This window comes from Seriola dumerili, unplaced genomic scaffold (genome assembly GCF_002260705.1).
Source record: "Seriola dumerili isolate Sdu_G_001 unplaced genomic scaffold, Sdu_1.0 BDQW01000264.1, whole genome shotgun sequence".
Lineage (NCBI taxonomy): Eukaryota > Metazoa > Chordata > Actinopteri > Carangiformes > Carangidae > Seriola > Seriola dumerili.
The window spans coordinates 1,467,929-1,483,699 of NW_019174519.1; the positions used below are offsets into that span (position 1 = coordinate 1,467,929).

Here is a 15,771-nt window from a genome sequence, read left to right on the forward strand (position 1 = left end):
TCCATGCCAGAGCAAGAGGTGAAAAACCATAACATTTGATTTTATACTGTGGTCAATGACATCAAAAGCTGCTGTAAAATCCATAAGCACAACTCCTGCTAATTTCTTTTCATCCATGTATGTTAACCATTGATCAGTCATGTGTACTAATGCCATACTAGTAGAGTGCCTCGGTCTATAAGCATGCTGTGCTTTTGTTGGTAGTTAATTTCTACTAAAATAATTCAAAATTTGATTAAAATTATTATATTGATAATATATTATCTCCTCAAGTGTCTTATTTAGAGTGAAACCTGCTCTGGGTTATCTTGGGTTAAGGGTATGATTTTAGACACTTTCCATAGCTCCAGAGAAGTACCAGTGGGTAGACAGCTATTAAAAACATGACATTGGTTTGGAGAGCTGCCTGGCTACAATATTAAGAAGTTTCCAATCTAGGTTACCAGGAGATGTATCGTCTGGGAGAGAAAGTAACATCTCTTCAACCGTGTCTTGTTGAACTTTGTTTAACCTCCTCACAGTGCTGCTAACAATACTGAATGTTAAATTGAGATCATCTAACTACATGTGAGATCTTAGGTTGTCTACTTTGTTGATAAAGAAGTTATTAAAGTGATTATGTCACGGTTTGTGGTAAGGCTGGGCCCAAATGCATGCCAAACACAAGGGAGTTGGAGGAATGAACTGACTTTACTTACAAATAAACAAGGAACATGAAAAGGAACCAGAAGCACGAGGTAACACAAGGAACATGAACAGCAAGCTGAAGCACGAGGAAACACAGGGATATAAACAGGAACTAGAAGCACGAGGTAACACAAGGAGCTAGAACAGCAAGCTGAAGCACAAAGTAACACTGCGGAGTTAAACAGGTAACACAGTACAATAACAGATGAACTGACACAGACAAAGGGGAGCACAGAGACTGAATAAACACAAGGGAGGCAAGGGTGAATAAACACAGGTGAAACACATTAGGGCGGGTCAGACAATCAACATGGAGGGAAACAGGACAAAGACAGGAAGTCAAAACATCGAGAGACACACAAGGAAACTAACTACAAAATAAAACAGGAAACAACCAAACTCAAACATAAATTGTCCGTCATGGCAACCCATGACAGATTAGCTACATCATATGGCCTGGTGATGAACTGTCCTGCACATTTTACAAACTTTTGAGAGTTGCATGTATTCTTTCACATTATTTCATTCAAAGTTTTCCCTTTCATGTACAGAGCAACAAATTTTGTTTTCAAAATATTCTCTCTTTGATGTAATCCAATTTAGAAACCTAATTTTTTAAGTTTACAATAAAAACTTCTATCTGAAACACCCCCTGATTTATGGGCAGCTGCCTTAGCTTTGAAGCATTAAAGATCTCAGCATATTAATGCATGGTGCATGACTGTTCCTTACAGACCATTTTCTAAGTGGAGCATGCTCATCCACCAACCTTAGGAATTTATCCATGAAAATTTCCAAAGCATTGTTTACATCATTTTCCTGACAGACATCAGGGCACTGTAAATCATTAACATCATTAACAAATGAGTCAGCATTAAATCTTTTAAATGACCTGCAGTAGACAATCCTAACTCCAGACTTGGGCATTTTAGTCTTTCTTGTTAAAGCAATTCAATTATGGTCACTGTATCCCACTGCCATTGATACTGCCTGTGAACACAGCTCATGTATGTTAGTGAAAATATGATCAATGCAGGTTGACTTATTAACACCATTCATGGTTGTAGAGATTCTTGTAGGTTGGGCCACTACCTGAGTAAGACCTGCTTTATAATCAAACAACAGATGGACATCTATATCTATATTTATACTGAGACCCTTTGAGATGTTTGTGGGAAACCAGATCCTCTTCAATGTAAAGGGACAACACTGAACCAATGACTACACACTCTACATTTACAGCTGACAGTTTTTATGACAGACAAACACACAGGTGGGTGAAAACTCAAAGACATGTTCATGTATTGTCTCCTCATTCATTTAGCCTTTCCCTTTGATTCATCACCACCTATATGTGCAGAATGCAAAGCAGCTCACTTGTCCTTGTGGGCATCCCTAGTGAAACTTTGAGCATGTTAAAAATCAAACAGAGGATGAAATCAGGAAATGTCTCATCAAAAAAAATCATCACTTTATTAAACCATGTCAAATGAGCAAAGAAAACAGAATCACACATTAATAACATACAAATGCAACTGGTAGAGTTCATGGCTTAAACATTTACTCAGAAAATACACCATACGTCTGTGGCTGATTCACTGAGGGACCAGTTTAACAGTGAACACATACACAAGATTATGAGTCCAGACCCACGTCATGGTCTCAGCTCTGAACCGTCACACTCGCTGTTTAAATCTTTTACTTCAAACCGGCAGGAAGCAGCAACAAAGTGGCATTAACAAAAAAAAAAGTGACATTGTGCTGAAATGACAAAGACTAAGCAGTTTCCTAATGAAGTAACAATAAAAACACAAAGTCCATCATCAACTGAACCTATACTGACTAATGACAAACTAAAAGGCTTTTTGTTTTACAGTGGGGTTGTGCAGTGACAGACATGATCACTTACCAGCTTCCCACCTACAAACACTGAGAAGTTCAACATCAACATTTCAACTAGAGCTAAACAATATGCAAAAAAAATAAAATAAAAATCATAGTGATTTCAGACAGTTTTCATTTTCACTGAAGAAAACAAAAATGATGATGTTGTGATTTATGCTCCTTTATATATGAAGAATCTGATCTGTAGACCAGGGTGTCTCTGTAACACCATCACACTTCATTCATGGTCTGACATATTTTACCTCTATCAGAAAAAACTGCAGCTGCTGTGATTTGAATATTGACCTGATAATATTTCCATTGATTGTTCAGCCCTTATTACAACACTAAAAACCTGAACAGGGTGGTGGGGTGGAGAGGATGAAGAACAGTTACATCATCCAAACTTTAATATACTGATTCAGTCCACACCAAATATCACTATAATAATACAAAGATATTATTGTATTTAATGATTCAGGTATAAGTGATGCAACCACTAAACAGCAGCTCAGTTTTATTTGTCACAAGACAAGGATCGATGTACAGTAAGACAAGCAGAGAGATGAGGGTCAGACTCTGTAGCAGAGCAAAACTGCAAAAAAAAATGTATTAAACAAAAAAATGTTTCAATATTATGAAAAATGTGGCATATGTTGGAAAATATCGTGTATCAAAATATCAGCCTGAGCCTAATCACAGGGTCCAGACAAACCTGTCGACCAATGAACAACTGATAACAAGTCTGCAGTGTTAATGTTGCTCATAGATCAGTCTAATGTTAGTCAGGCTGTTTCATTAAATAATGACAGACTCATTTTTAAAGAAAAACATTAGACACCTTACCCCCAGACTAATTTAGTTCTAAGACCAATGTTACCATGGAAACAATCAATGACACATGTGCTGACCAGTAGCACCAAACGAGTAACAGGAAAACATGGCTCATAATTTGCGGTTTGTTAACATTGTTATGGAGAGAGCAAAGAGAAGGGGAAGAGGTTTTTTTTTTGACTAAAGATCAGATTTTTCTTTTCATTGTTTTTTCAGTTGATTTGTGTCATTAACTGCTGCTTATGTATGGAAAACCTCCCTGTGGGCTAACAGTGAGCTGTCAGCCTATAGTGGTCTGATCTGTTCTATCTATCTGTTGATCAACACTAGGTGTTAGTACTATAATATATTATAGAATATCTTTTTCGTGCTAACAGTAGTTCATCAGTCCAGTTTTAACCAACAACCACAGTTTACATATAATGTGCTTCAAAATACAAGAGCTTGTACTCTTGTATCACTTCACCACTGGAGGTTTGTAACTGGTGGAAGTGGGTATCGAGTTCAGATTTTTTGTTGCTCAGAAGGAGTCCTCGGGGTCCTGGGACTGATTAAATATTTGCATACAGATGCAAGAAGGAGTTTTACAGTATTCACAGATCACAGAGTAAAGCGGAGCTTCTCTGCTGAATGCTGGGTCTTTGTTTTCAGACTGACTTTCCTTGATTAAAACAACAGGCTTAGTTGGGGATTTCTTTTGTTTTCTGAACACATTTGATAAATGCAATATTCTCAAATGGAGGTCAGGACAAACACCCACACAGACAGAACCAGGAACATGTTTCAGGCTTCAGCAGTAATTCAGGGTTCATGATGCTGATACCAGAGTCCAGTCTTCAGGCTGGTTTAGGATCAGGTGTTGGGTTCAGGTTAGGGGCTGAGGGCGGGCAGAGTGGGGGGTTTCTTACTTTCGTTTGGTCTTGGTGTCAGTGGTCTGGAAGACACTGGAGGCAGACATGAGGTTCTCAATGTACTGGCCCAGAACCTGGTTCTCCGACTTCAGTTTGAGGTTCTCCTCTTTGACAGCATCCACCCGGGCAGACAGGTCTGAGTGCGCACGCACGCACGCGCGCGCGCGCACACACACACACACACACACACACACACACACACACACACACACACACACACACACACACACACACACACACACACACACAACCACACACACACACACACACACACACACACACAAGGTATTTAGTTTTATGGAGTGCAGTAAAGAGAAAACAAACACTGTCTCAGGTCTCTGACTCAGGCATGGGTAATAAACATATTGGCAATTGGTCTCAATTGTTCAGTCATGTCTAAATAGGATAAATATAATATTATTTTCATTACATCAAATTATTGATCATGTGTGTCTTAGTATTTCAGTGTAGATGCTGATCTTCCATAAATGATTCAAATGGACACTGTACAGAGAAGCAGCTACGACATCAACCAGTCTAACTCCTCCAGAAGAGCTGGACCTGCTGTCAGTCATGACTGCTCAAGTGTCACTGTTAAACTGAGCAGCAGATCCTGCAGTAAAATGATCTAACGAACTCTGTAAGTTTGACAAACAAAAGGCTACAAACTACAAAGGACCTCAGTTTGGCTACGACGGGGAAGTAAGTCATGTCTGTGAGGTTCTCAGTCCTCCAGGCCCTGGTCTCTCTCAGAGCTTTACAGAGGCAGCTGGACCTGGTTGAGGTTCTTGAAGATATTGCTACAAATGAAGCTGCAGTCTAAACACAGAAAGCTTTCCTTTTAGCATAACAATTGCAGTGACCATAATTGCATAACAACATTGACCGACTGATTGATCATATTTCCACCACTGGTCAGCAGCCTGCCTCGTCACCGAGTTCCTGAATCAAACTGTCTATTAGGCGGGTGTTTACAGATGTAGCTCATTGTCTCTAGATTTAGAGACTTGTTTTCAAACAGACTGGGTACAGACCTGGTTAAGGTCTGGACCATGTATGGATGCTGACCAGGGACTTAGGGCTATACCTCTTGTTACTGGTAGTCTACTGAGCCGCTCTGGTTTCCTGGCTGCTCGGAAAATGCAAGGAAGAGGAGTGTTGCCAATACACTGAGCCATGTGTAGCGTTAACGCCATAATTTAGAATTTACAGTCGCTGAAATGTCCTCCCAGTCCTCTGGGAGAACAACAACTAATTACTTTATTGATAAAATTTATCAATCTCTATCAGAAGCCATGACTTCTCCATTCAATGGATCTCCAGTCTCTACATCAAAAGAATACAACAGGACAACATCTGGGTGTAAATAAAGGAGTTTATTAACTAAACTACTATCTACAGAGTAAATGCAAGGTGTAATAATCATAAAGACGACAATAATAATGGAATGAGCAGTGTGATGAGTTGACAATGGTGGAAGAGAATATGTTATGGCTATACACTATGGCTATACAGCTAATGATACTACGTCTACGAATGAGATTTGATGGTTAAATATTACTATATTTCACCATCAACCTAGTCATGAGCAGAGTGTTAAGACCGGCCTACTGTGAGTTGTGCTGTAGCTGAAGACCCTCAGCTGGAACCCAGGTGGCTGTGGTTGCCATGGTAACCTTGGAGACGTAGGATCTAGGTGGATTCTCCTGGAGGCCGTGTCCCATTATCACAGTGACAGATTCTGCCAGCGTCTCAGTGATTCAGCTCTGGTGGAGTTTGTCTGTCTCGGGCACTCTTGATTTCTGGTTGGCTTCTCTGCAGGCGGTCGTGCAGATGTGTTATCTGCCGGCGTCTCTTGCGGGTTGATGCGAAATAAACTCTATTGCTCTTCACTTTGGCTGGATAACTTTAGAGGACACTGACATTGACCAGATGACTCTAAAGTTGTCTAAATCTTCAAAAAGGAAAACTTGATGATGATTAAAAGTTACAAAATTATTTTGAGGCACTTCTGTTGTTTTGGTTCAGTTGGTCTTGACTTGGCTTATAAAAATAAAAGATCGCGCATGTAGCCAAAATAATGTTACTTGGAGCCTGTGGCAAAGAAATAATAAAGGACGTGAAAAGTGCAAATGACTAAGAGCCATGAGTTTGTGGCTAGCAGCTTAGAGCTAAGAGTTTACATGGCTACAGAGCCGGGCTTTGAGCTGGGACTCAGAGCTTTGAGCAAAGTTCTCAGCTTCAATTTTTTTGCGTCATTTTTCTAGCTTCAGCTTTTCAGCCTCTAGCTTTTAGCTTTGTTTCTCCGGCATCTCGCTTCTTAGCATCATCAACATACAAACCTAATGGTACTAATAATGACAGGTAGGAGTAATACGAGTGTTGATTTCATATTACATCCTTCAATCCTGGAATTAATCATAGTACAATTGGTCAAATGATCAAACAACAATATACACATTTCCTAAAGCTAATAGTCTATAAATGTGGATTACACAGCAGTTCTTTGACTGTAATAATAATAATATGGACATTCTGGATGTCATGTAGTGTGTGTCACCTTGTGTAAAGGATGCTGCCAGTATGGTCACATGAAGGACATTGTCTTAAAGTCTACATGTTACATTTCAAACATTCTATGGGATAGAAGTTTGGGATTGAACTATTACATAGAAACATCTCATGAGTTACAGAACAGTTAGATTTTTAATTTTACATTCTTCCTTAGATCTGTGTCTGTGAAGAGTGTTCTGCTGGTCACTACCCAAGATTGGAATGTGGGTTGTAGTTTATGACTCTTATCTAGAGAGGGACAGAGGAAAGGAGGTTGGTTGGTGTGTGTGCGTGTGTGTGTTTTCATGCATGGCACAGAGAGGCCAGGATTCACACCTCAGTGATAATCAGTCCTTTTGTTGTTACTTGTCCTATATAAGAAACAATCAAATATCATTAGACAACGCCTTATTGTTACAAACTGGAGATTTTGCCTAAATTCTCCAGTTGCCTGGTGTCCATTGGTTGATCCTCTGGAACTGACCCTTTGACCTTTGGTCTGGTTCTGTGTCTTTCTGGCATGCTAAAAGCATGGACTGTTTTTGGGAGAGGGGTCCTTTGTCTCCGTTTCCTATCAATTTGATAGTTTGATGGTGGGAAGAGTCACAAAGTGTCAATTGTGGGTCCGTAACTCTGCAAGTCCTTACAATGAACTTCCTTAATGGCTTGTGACTGATGTGATGTGATGTGTGTCTGTTTGTTAAACTCAGCTGGTTCTGATGGCAGAATTAAACACTGTTGGGCAGCAAAAACTTATTATCTTATTTGGTAAGAATATTAGAGCTATTAGAGCTTATGAAAATGATGACAGACTGTTCATTCAACACTGCATTGTTTCTACACCTCACAGAGAGACCACCCCCTCACCACTTCTGCTTTCTTCAGTTGTTCTCAGTGAGCTGTCAAGCTGCTGCTTTTTTCTGATGTGTACATTAGTGTGTGTGTGTGTGCGTGTGTGTGTAAGTAAAACAAACAGCAGAGGCCTTTTGTTCACTTTGTCAGGACAGAGATGTTGTGTAGGACCAGTGCTGTCTTTGTGATATTCAAATACTTTCATTAAAGCTGGAGTAGGTAATCCAGGAGATGTTAGCCTTAGTTAGCTACGTTTTTAAAGTATCCACTCCCACCCCCTCCCTTCAGGCATCCCTCCAAAGCAACTCCCCCAAACCACATGAACAGGCACTTCTGGCAAGGGGGCGAGGGTAAGGCAGAGGAGGTTGTGGGAGAGCAAGACAAGGTGCAGATGAGCAGGTATCTGTAGTAGCAAACATTTTTCTGATTTTTTTCTAACCAACACCACCAATACAAAATTCAATAAAGCTCTGTTCTATTATACAAACCCCAATTCCAAAGAAGTTGGGACATTGTGTAAAATGTTAATAAAAACAGAATACAGTGATTTGCAAATCCTTTTTGACCTACATTCAATTGAATACGCTACAAAGACAAGATATTTAAAGTTCAAACAGAAAAACTTTATTTTTTTTTGCAAATATTCACTCATTCTGAATTTCATGCCTGCAACACGTTCCAAAAAAGCTGAGACAGCTTTCCTTTTAACAACACTCAATAAGCGTTTGGGAACTGAGGACACTAATTGTTGAAGCTTTGTAGCTGGAATTCCCTCCCATTCTTGCTTGATGTACGACTTCAGTTGCTCAACAGTCCGGGGTCTCCGCTGCCGTATTTTGCGCTTCATAATGCGCCACACATTTTCAATGGGAGACAGGTCTGGACTGCAGGCAGGCCAGTCTAGTACCGCACTCTTTTACTACAAAGCCATGCTGTTGTAACACGTGCAGAATGTGGCTTGGCATTGTCTTGCTGAAATAAGCAGGGACGTCCCTGAAAAAGACGTTGCTTGGAAGGCAGCATATGTTGCTCCAAAACCTGTATGTACCTTTCAGCATTAATGGTGCCTTCACAGATGTGCAAGTTACCCATGCCATGGGCACTAACACACCCCCATACCATCACAGATGCTGGCTTTTGAACTTTGCGCTGATAACAATCTGGATGGTCCTTTTCGTCTTTAGCCCGGAGAACACGACGTCCATGGTTTCCAAAAACAATTTGAAATGTGGACTCGTCACACCACAGCACACTTTTCCACTTTGCCTCAGTCCATCTCAGATGAGCTCGGGCCCAGAGAAGCCGGCACCGTTTCTGGGTGTTGTTGATATATGGCTTTCGCTTTGCATGGTAGAGTTTTAACTTGCACTTGTAGATGTAGTGTCGAACTGTGTTAACTGACAATGGTTTTCCAAAGTGTTCCTGAGCCCACGTGGTAATATCCTTTACAGAATGATGTCGGTTTTTAATGCAGTTTTGAGTATTCCTCAACTTTCCCAATCTTTTGTTGCCCCTGTCCCAGCTTTTTTGGAACGTGTTGCAGGCATGAAATTCAGAATGAGTGTTTTTCAGTTTGAACTTTAAATATCTTGTCTTTGTAGTGTATTCAATTGAATGCAGGTCAAAAAGGATTTGCAAATCACTGTATTCTGTTTTTATTTACATTTTACACAATGTCCCAACTTCTTTGGAATTGGGGTTTGTAATAACTACTCGTGTCTGTGATTTGGCTCCCTAGACCATCACTGACCCACTGCCAAACTGGTCATGCTGGATGATGTTACAAGCAGCATAACGTTCACCACGGCATCTCCAGACTCTTTCATGTCTGTCATATGTGCACAGAGTGAACCTGCTCTCATCTGTGAAGAGAATGGGGTGCCAATGGCAGACCTGCCAATTCTGGTGTTCTCTGGTGAATGCTAATCGAGCTGCATGGTGTTGGGCTGTGAGCACAGGTCCCACTGGAGGACGTCGGGACTTCATGCCACCCTCATGGAGTCTGTTTCTGTCAGTTTGGTCAGAAACATGCACACCAGTAGCCTGCTGGAGGTCATTTTGTAGGGCTAGTTGGTGCTATTCTACAGCCCTGTCCAGCTCTCTTCATGTAATGGCCGGTTTCCTTCTATCTCCTTCATGCTCTTGAGACTGTGCTGGGAGACACAGCAAACCTTCTTGCGACCACACGTATGGATGTGCAATCATGAAGGAGCTGGACTACCTGTGCAACCTGACTGGGCTGCAGGTACCACTTCATGCTACCAGTAGTGACACGGACACTAGCAAAACACAAAACTAGATAAGAATCAGTCAAGAAGGATAAGGAGAGAGCAACTGTGTGTGGCAAACAGATGTAAAACCATTCCCTATTTGAGCGTTGTCTTGCTTTTGCCTCTCCATTGCACCTGTTGTCACTTTCATTTGCACCAAAGCAGGTGAAATTGATTCACAATCATTTGTGCTTCCTAAATGAACAGATTGATATCCCTGAAGTTTAACTGACTTGGTTTTATACTGTGATGATTAAGTGTTCCCTTAATTCTTTTGAGCAGTGTATATATAACATAACTGAAATACGATCAACAAGATATACATAATGTATAATTGCCATACACAGTATATTTACTGTTGATTATAAGCAGATGTGAGTGTTGGCTGACAGGTCAGGCTCTGCATTGGCAGTGACTGTCCTTTAGAAAGAAAATTACAATTACATTGGCTGATTTTAAGAGGTTTGAAGAGCCAAGCTACATTTCTATCACATAAAGTTGCACTCATTGGTGAGAGAGACACTGACTCAGAGAGATGAAATGGTGGAGCGGGGGTGGTGGTCTCTAGAAAAACAAAAAACATAAACGTCCCATTCATAACTATTACAGACATTAGATAAATACTATCAAATGACATTTGCTCACAACTACAATGCAGACATCGACAAACATATACACAGATTGAATACAAGGCAATCTTATGTATAAACATAGTTAGCTACGCTGTCTACTAGCATAGCTGATGTTGCTTACACCTACAGTCTTACCTAATGTTAGCTTTGGCTAATACATAAAACATACGTTGCTTATGAAGCAGCTACCCCCCCCCCCCCCCCCCCATCCACTTCCCAAAATAAAACAAACAAGAAAATTACCTGTCTAACAGAAATACAGCCACTGCCGTGTCAGTTGTCACCATTGTTGAAAAGCAATGCCAATGTTGACTCTTGCTCAGCCTCTTGCACTGTCCATTTTTATTTTCGTTGCAGCTTTTTCTGATACCATCTTCCTTTTATGATGAAGCTGCTGTTGAAGTCAAAGCCTTAGGTGGAACTAGTTGTACTTTCTCTGCCATTCCCGTGCGTCTTCTTCCTCTTCTTTACCCGAACTGCCGCTTGTCCAACCCAAAAGTACTTTGGTCATTTGCAGTAGTAAGCACAAGTGCACGACCAGAGCACACGCATTGCATTCAGCCCAAACAATGATTGGTAAGTGATGATGCCCTGCCACTGTCACAGAAGATAGATTTTTTCTGTTTATTGTCAGAGCATTTCATTTATTCATCGCTATCGGGGTGATGAGATAATTTATAGAAACATAACAAAAAATGTTTCTAAAATAGATTACCTACTCTAGCTTTAATGTTTTCTTCCCAACTTTTTTTTAAAACTGTATAGTATTTATGGAACAGCTCACCTGAAGCCTGAATCTTGTTTCAGTCCTTCCCGTGTCTCCACTGTCACAGACTCAGCTTTTTTTCCACTGTTTCACCTGCTGTGGAGGCCAGTTCCTGTTTTGTTGCTTTGTTGGCACTGTTTGAAGTGTTCGGCAGTTCACTACTGGTTTTACTACATTTCCCAGCGGCATACAGGTAGTATAGTTATTTTTAAAATCATAAGACGTTTCCATTAGTAAAGATGTTTTTCTACTAAAGGCCCAATGAAGAGAGAAAATCCGTGCTCGTCAATCCAAAACCATCATCCTGGATCTAGATGATGTGGTTTGATGATTTGTCTGAAGGCAGGCTTCATGACCTGAGTCACTACCCAGGATATTAAGGTGAAACATCTGGTCTTCTGTTTGTATTGGGTAGGACTGACTGACTTTGTAGGTAAAAAACTACACTGTGTGTGTGTGTGTGTGTGTGTGTGTGTGTGTGTGTGTGTGTGTGTGTCATACCCTCTAAAGTGTGCTGAAGCTCCAGGACCTGGTTGATGAGTCTTGTCTTCTCTTCCAGTTCAGCCTGGTTCTCCAAGTCACCTGCAGCCATGAAACAGACAGTCAAGCACTGTATACCTGTGGTTCTCAGATTATTTCTGGCATGCCCCCCTTCAGTAGGGTGACCAGTCATCCCCGATTTCCAGGCACAGTCCCTGTTCTTGGTGGCCTGTCCCCGGTCAGAGATGCCCCCTGAAATGTCCCTGTTTTTAAATGTGAATTAAAAACCGGAAAGACAGGAAGCAAAGCAAACAGGCAGATGTCTCCAATCAGGGGTTGAATTTGGGTCAGAGACAGCTATTCAGACCAGTTATGATTACTGATTCCTGTATAACATTACAGCTACAGCAACTGTGGAGCTTAGCTGGTACTAGTACCTGTGAGTAAAATAAACAGATGACATTGGATAGTTCTTATAAGGCCATTTCATTCATCCGGTGTTTTTACTTTGTTAGAGTTGTTAGACTTTGAAGATGACCCTGTGAGTGTTGAGAATAGCAACCCTCACATTTAATATTGTATAACCAGGTTTAATCATCCATATCATACTGTGATGTGTTGTAAGACTATTTCATTTATATAAATTGTATTGTTTGACCTTGGAAAGTAGTAGTTGTCTAGTAGCCAGCAACCTACTACCATTTTAGATGCATAAAGTTTTTATAAATGCTTTCAAATATGAAACAGACATTCTTCTAATAATCACTTCCTGTCCTGATCCTGTTTTACACTGTTCTTGATGTATTCTTGGTTTTCATCTCAGTCAAAGTACTTGTGCAGGTGGCTGTTAGTTCACTTAATCCAAGAGGTTAGGTGGTGTAAAAGTGCAGGAAATCTGTTTTAAATCTCAATATATTTTTCTGGGGGAGAACATCCACCCCACCCCCCCACCAATTATGTAACTTCCGGGTTAGCTCCCCCATTTTAAAACATTACGAGTCGTCCGTCCATCTAAATCATTCCAAGTAACCCTGACAGTAACCCTGATAACCATGTACCAAATAACACCTGTGATGATGTAAAGCACTTAAACTTATGACCAAACTTCGGTCCAAATGGGTTGAGGTCCTTCAAAAAGTCTGCAGGACCCCAGGCCCTGCCATCAAAGGCTCCCCCTCCTCAGAAATCCCAATTTAACTCCTGTCTCCAACCATAGTTTATTACAGTACAACGATTACCATGGTGTGTGTGTGTGTGTGTGTGTGTGTGTGGTCTCACCATTGTCTGAGCTCATGGTGAAATACTGGTCTTCCTTTTTGGAATGCACGGCTGCAACTCTCAGGACACTGTATGATTTAGGAAACATATATTAATATGTATCACTTAATTTATGTTGTTCTAGCTTTGCAATACGAGACACGCCTAGTTGAAAGTGACGTTACAACACTCCACATAGCACATAACTGGAAATTCTAATATTTCATGTTTTAGTGTCTTTGCCAAATCTCCTGTAAAGCTTCTCATTTAAATATACCGTGATAGGCGATAGCGACTAACGTCACATTCACTGATTTGAAAGGTAGAATCTAAAAAACGTGATTAAACTGCATTGTAGCCCATTATTTACAATAAACAACCTAACTCCCTGTATATGATACACGAGTGCCAAAATAAAAATTAAAACAAAAAAAGATGTTTTTCTTTAATGGAGTTCTACATCACAAGTTCAAGATTCAAGTGGTGCATCATGGCTGAGGTTAGATGTATCACAAACGATTAAAAATAAAATAAGGCACTATTAAGCAAGAGCATAGCTAACAAGCGCTGAGCTCATTAGCGCCACACAGAGAAATATGATGTCAACCACAGTTAGCTTGTTAGCTAGCCGCATTAAAACGGGTGGAGGTAGAGGCCAGCTGGCAGAAAACACAAACCCCGAACAAGGGCTGCTGATACCCACCGAGCTGTTAGCAACATTAGCCGGACGTTGTTTAGTTTCAGCTGCGGCACAAAGCCATAACAAGCAGAAGAACAATACTGTGACGCCAGAACACAAACCGTACGAACTGAAAAACAACTACAGCTGCTGAAACGTTGACTCTCCACAGACAGTGTAAAGGGTTGTTTAGTTTCCCACAGCTGTGTCCGGTGTGTCAAGGTAGCCACCATCAGTTCGGTACACCGTACAGCCGCCAGGTGGCGTAATGAACATTGCGCTGCCTTCAAGCGACTGTGGGAAATCATCATCATCATCATCATCTTCATCTTCTTCATCATCATCATCTTCTTCTTCTTCTTCTTCTTCTTCTTCTTCTTCTTCTTCTTCTTCCTTCGGGCAGACCAGGTTTTAGGGCATTGCTGCCTCCCACTGGCGTAATAACGTCGTTGCTACTTTAACCCTCTGAGATCTGTATCTTGGAGTAAGGTTTTGATATCTTGTGATAGAGATCTGTGGTTTCAGTATATTACATCCCTAGCTCTTTCTTTTTGAAGCACCCAGTCACCAAGCAGTGTTCTAATAGAAAAGTTTGTAATTCCCAGTTTGCCTAATCCCATGAATAAAATTCTCCTTCCCCCACCAGAGAGCGGACAATGCATCAAGACATGTTAACAGACTCCAGGAATCAGCACCAAATTACTTGCTAGTCCACAGTGTCCCAGCTTTAACCTTGTCAGCTTGAGCTCATCTTCCCATGGCATCTTCATTCTTTTGCCAGGTTTCACTGATGGCTGTGTGTTGTATAGTTTCATTCCTCTGCTGACTGCATGCCACACTTGCTATCAATGATGATTCAGTCTCTCACTGATGATGCTGTGACTCTCCATCCTGCCAAATGGCACATGCACATCTACACTATCCCTGCCTAATCTTGCCCTAGCTACCCATAGGAAACCCGCATTACAACACTATCATTAAGATGTTCACATCTGTCTGGTGTAGCTCTGGTCCTATCTTTATTAAACTAAATCCCAATTCCTCTGAGTACTTTCTTACATAATTTATATAGCTACCCCTATTTATCCTAATACCACCCTTTTCAAATTCCCAACACACCGCGAGCAGAGGGATTGATGGAAGAGCTGTTCCAAAGCCTTTAAATTTCATCCAGTAATGTAGTGCTAATTTTAATCATCACATTCTCAGTGGAGCTCCTCCTGTTTTCACCAGCAGCTGGGAACAATGTTGTCCAGAATGCCTCAGAACACAGCCTCAGAGCCTTGGCCAGAACATCATCCAACTTAGTCATTACAGTTTTAGCCACTGACCCATATGCCAAGAATCCATTGTCAAAAATTGCTCTTATCATAGCGTTATGAATCATTAGCATAAGACTCCTATCTGCCCCAGAGGAACATTCTGCATCTCATAATATTTATGACCTTCTCACACTTACTATTTTTTCCACGCATGCTCTTTATGTCAATCATACACCTGCTTTTTCTATTTGAAGGGATAGTCTGCCTGCAAACAGGCAGGCTGCAATACTTGCAGTTACACTTCATGTTACACCCACTTCATGTTATGTCGTACAGCTGTGCCTCCCCGTCCACTGTGAAATGCACAGCTGTATGACGTAACATGAAGTGGGCATAACTGCGAGTATTGCAGCCTGCCCATCTAGTCCGAATAGAAAAAGCAAAAACAACGTTGGGAAAGCAAAAGCGATGTGGCAAAAGCAAAAGCATTTGCTAAAAGCACAAACAATACGGTAAAAGCAATAGGTAAAAGCGAAAACAATATGATAAAAGCAAAAAGAAATATGTTAAAAGAAAAAACAACATAATAAAAGCAAAAACAATACGGTCAAACCAAAAGCAATAGATAAAAGCAATAATTAAAAGCAAAAGCAGTAGGTAAAAGCATTTTTTATTTGTTTTATTTATTTCTATATATTTCCATA

At 40.7% G+C, this 15,771-nt stretch overlaps 1 protein-coding gene across 1 annotated transcript; it reads right to left on the reverse strand.

Moving 5' to 3' along the window:
• Window positions 1–3,764: 3,764 nt before the first annotated feature.
• Window positions 3,765–14,107, reverse strand: LOC111230385 (short coiled-coil protein A-like). The gene is made up of 4 exons (XM_022757099.1): window positions 13,830–14,107; window positions 13,148–13,215; window positions 11,891–11,971; window positions 3,765–4,452 (listed from the first exon to the last, which is right to left on the reverse strand). Exons 1-4 carry the CDS (start codon window positions 14,036–14,038, stop codon window positions 4,310–4,312), a joined length of 501 nt encoding a protein of 166 aa, XP_022612820.1. The 5' UTR covers window positions 14,039–14,107; the 3' UTR covers window positions 3,765–4,309.
• Window positions 14,108–15,771: the final 1,664 nt, after the last annotated feature.

What these genes read in the sequence shown, in the direction of transcription:
- LOC111230385 (XM_022757099.1), bottom strand. Translation starts at nt 14,038, where the DNA reads ATGGTGGCTACCTTGACACACCGGACACAGCTGTGGGAAACTAAACAA. An exon ending in CTAATGTTGCTAACAGCTCG is followed by an intron (nt 13,216 to 13,829) that starts GTGGGTATCAGC and finishes TAAATCATACAG; the next exon opens with TGTCCTGAGAGTTGCAGCCG. An exon ending in GCTTCAGCACACTTTAGAGG is followed by an intron (nt 4,453 to 11,890) that starts GTATGACACACA and finishes GTGCGCACTCAG; the next exon opens with ACCTGTCTGCCCGGGTGGAT.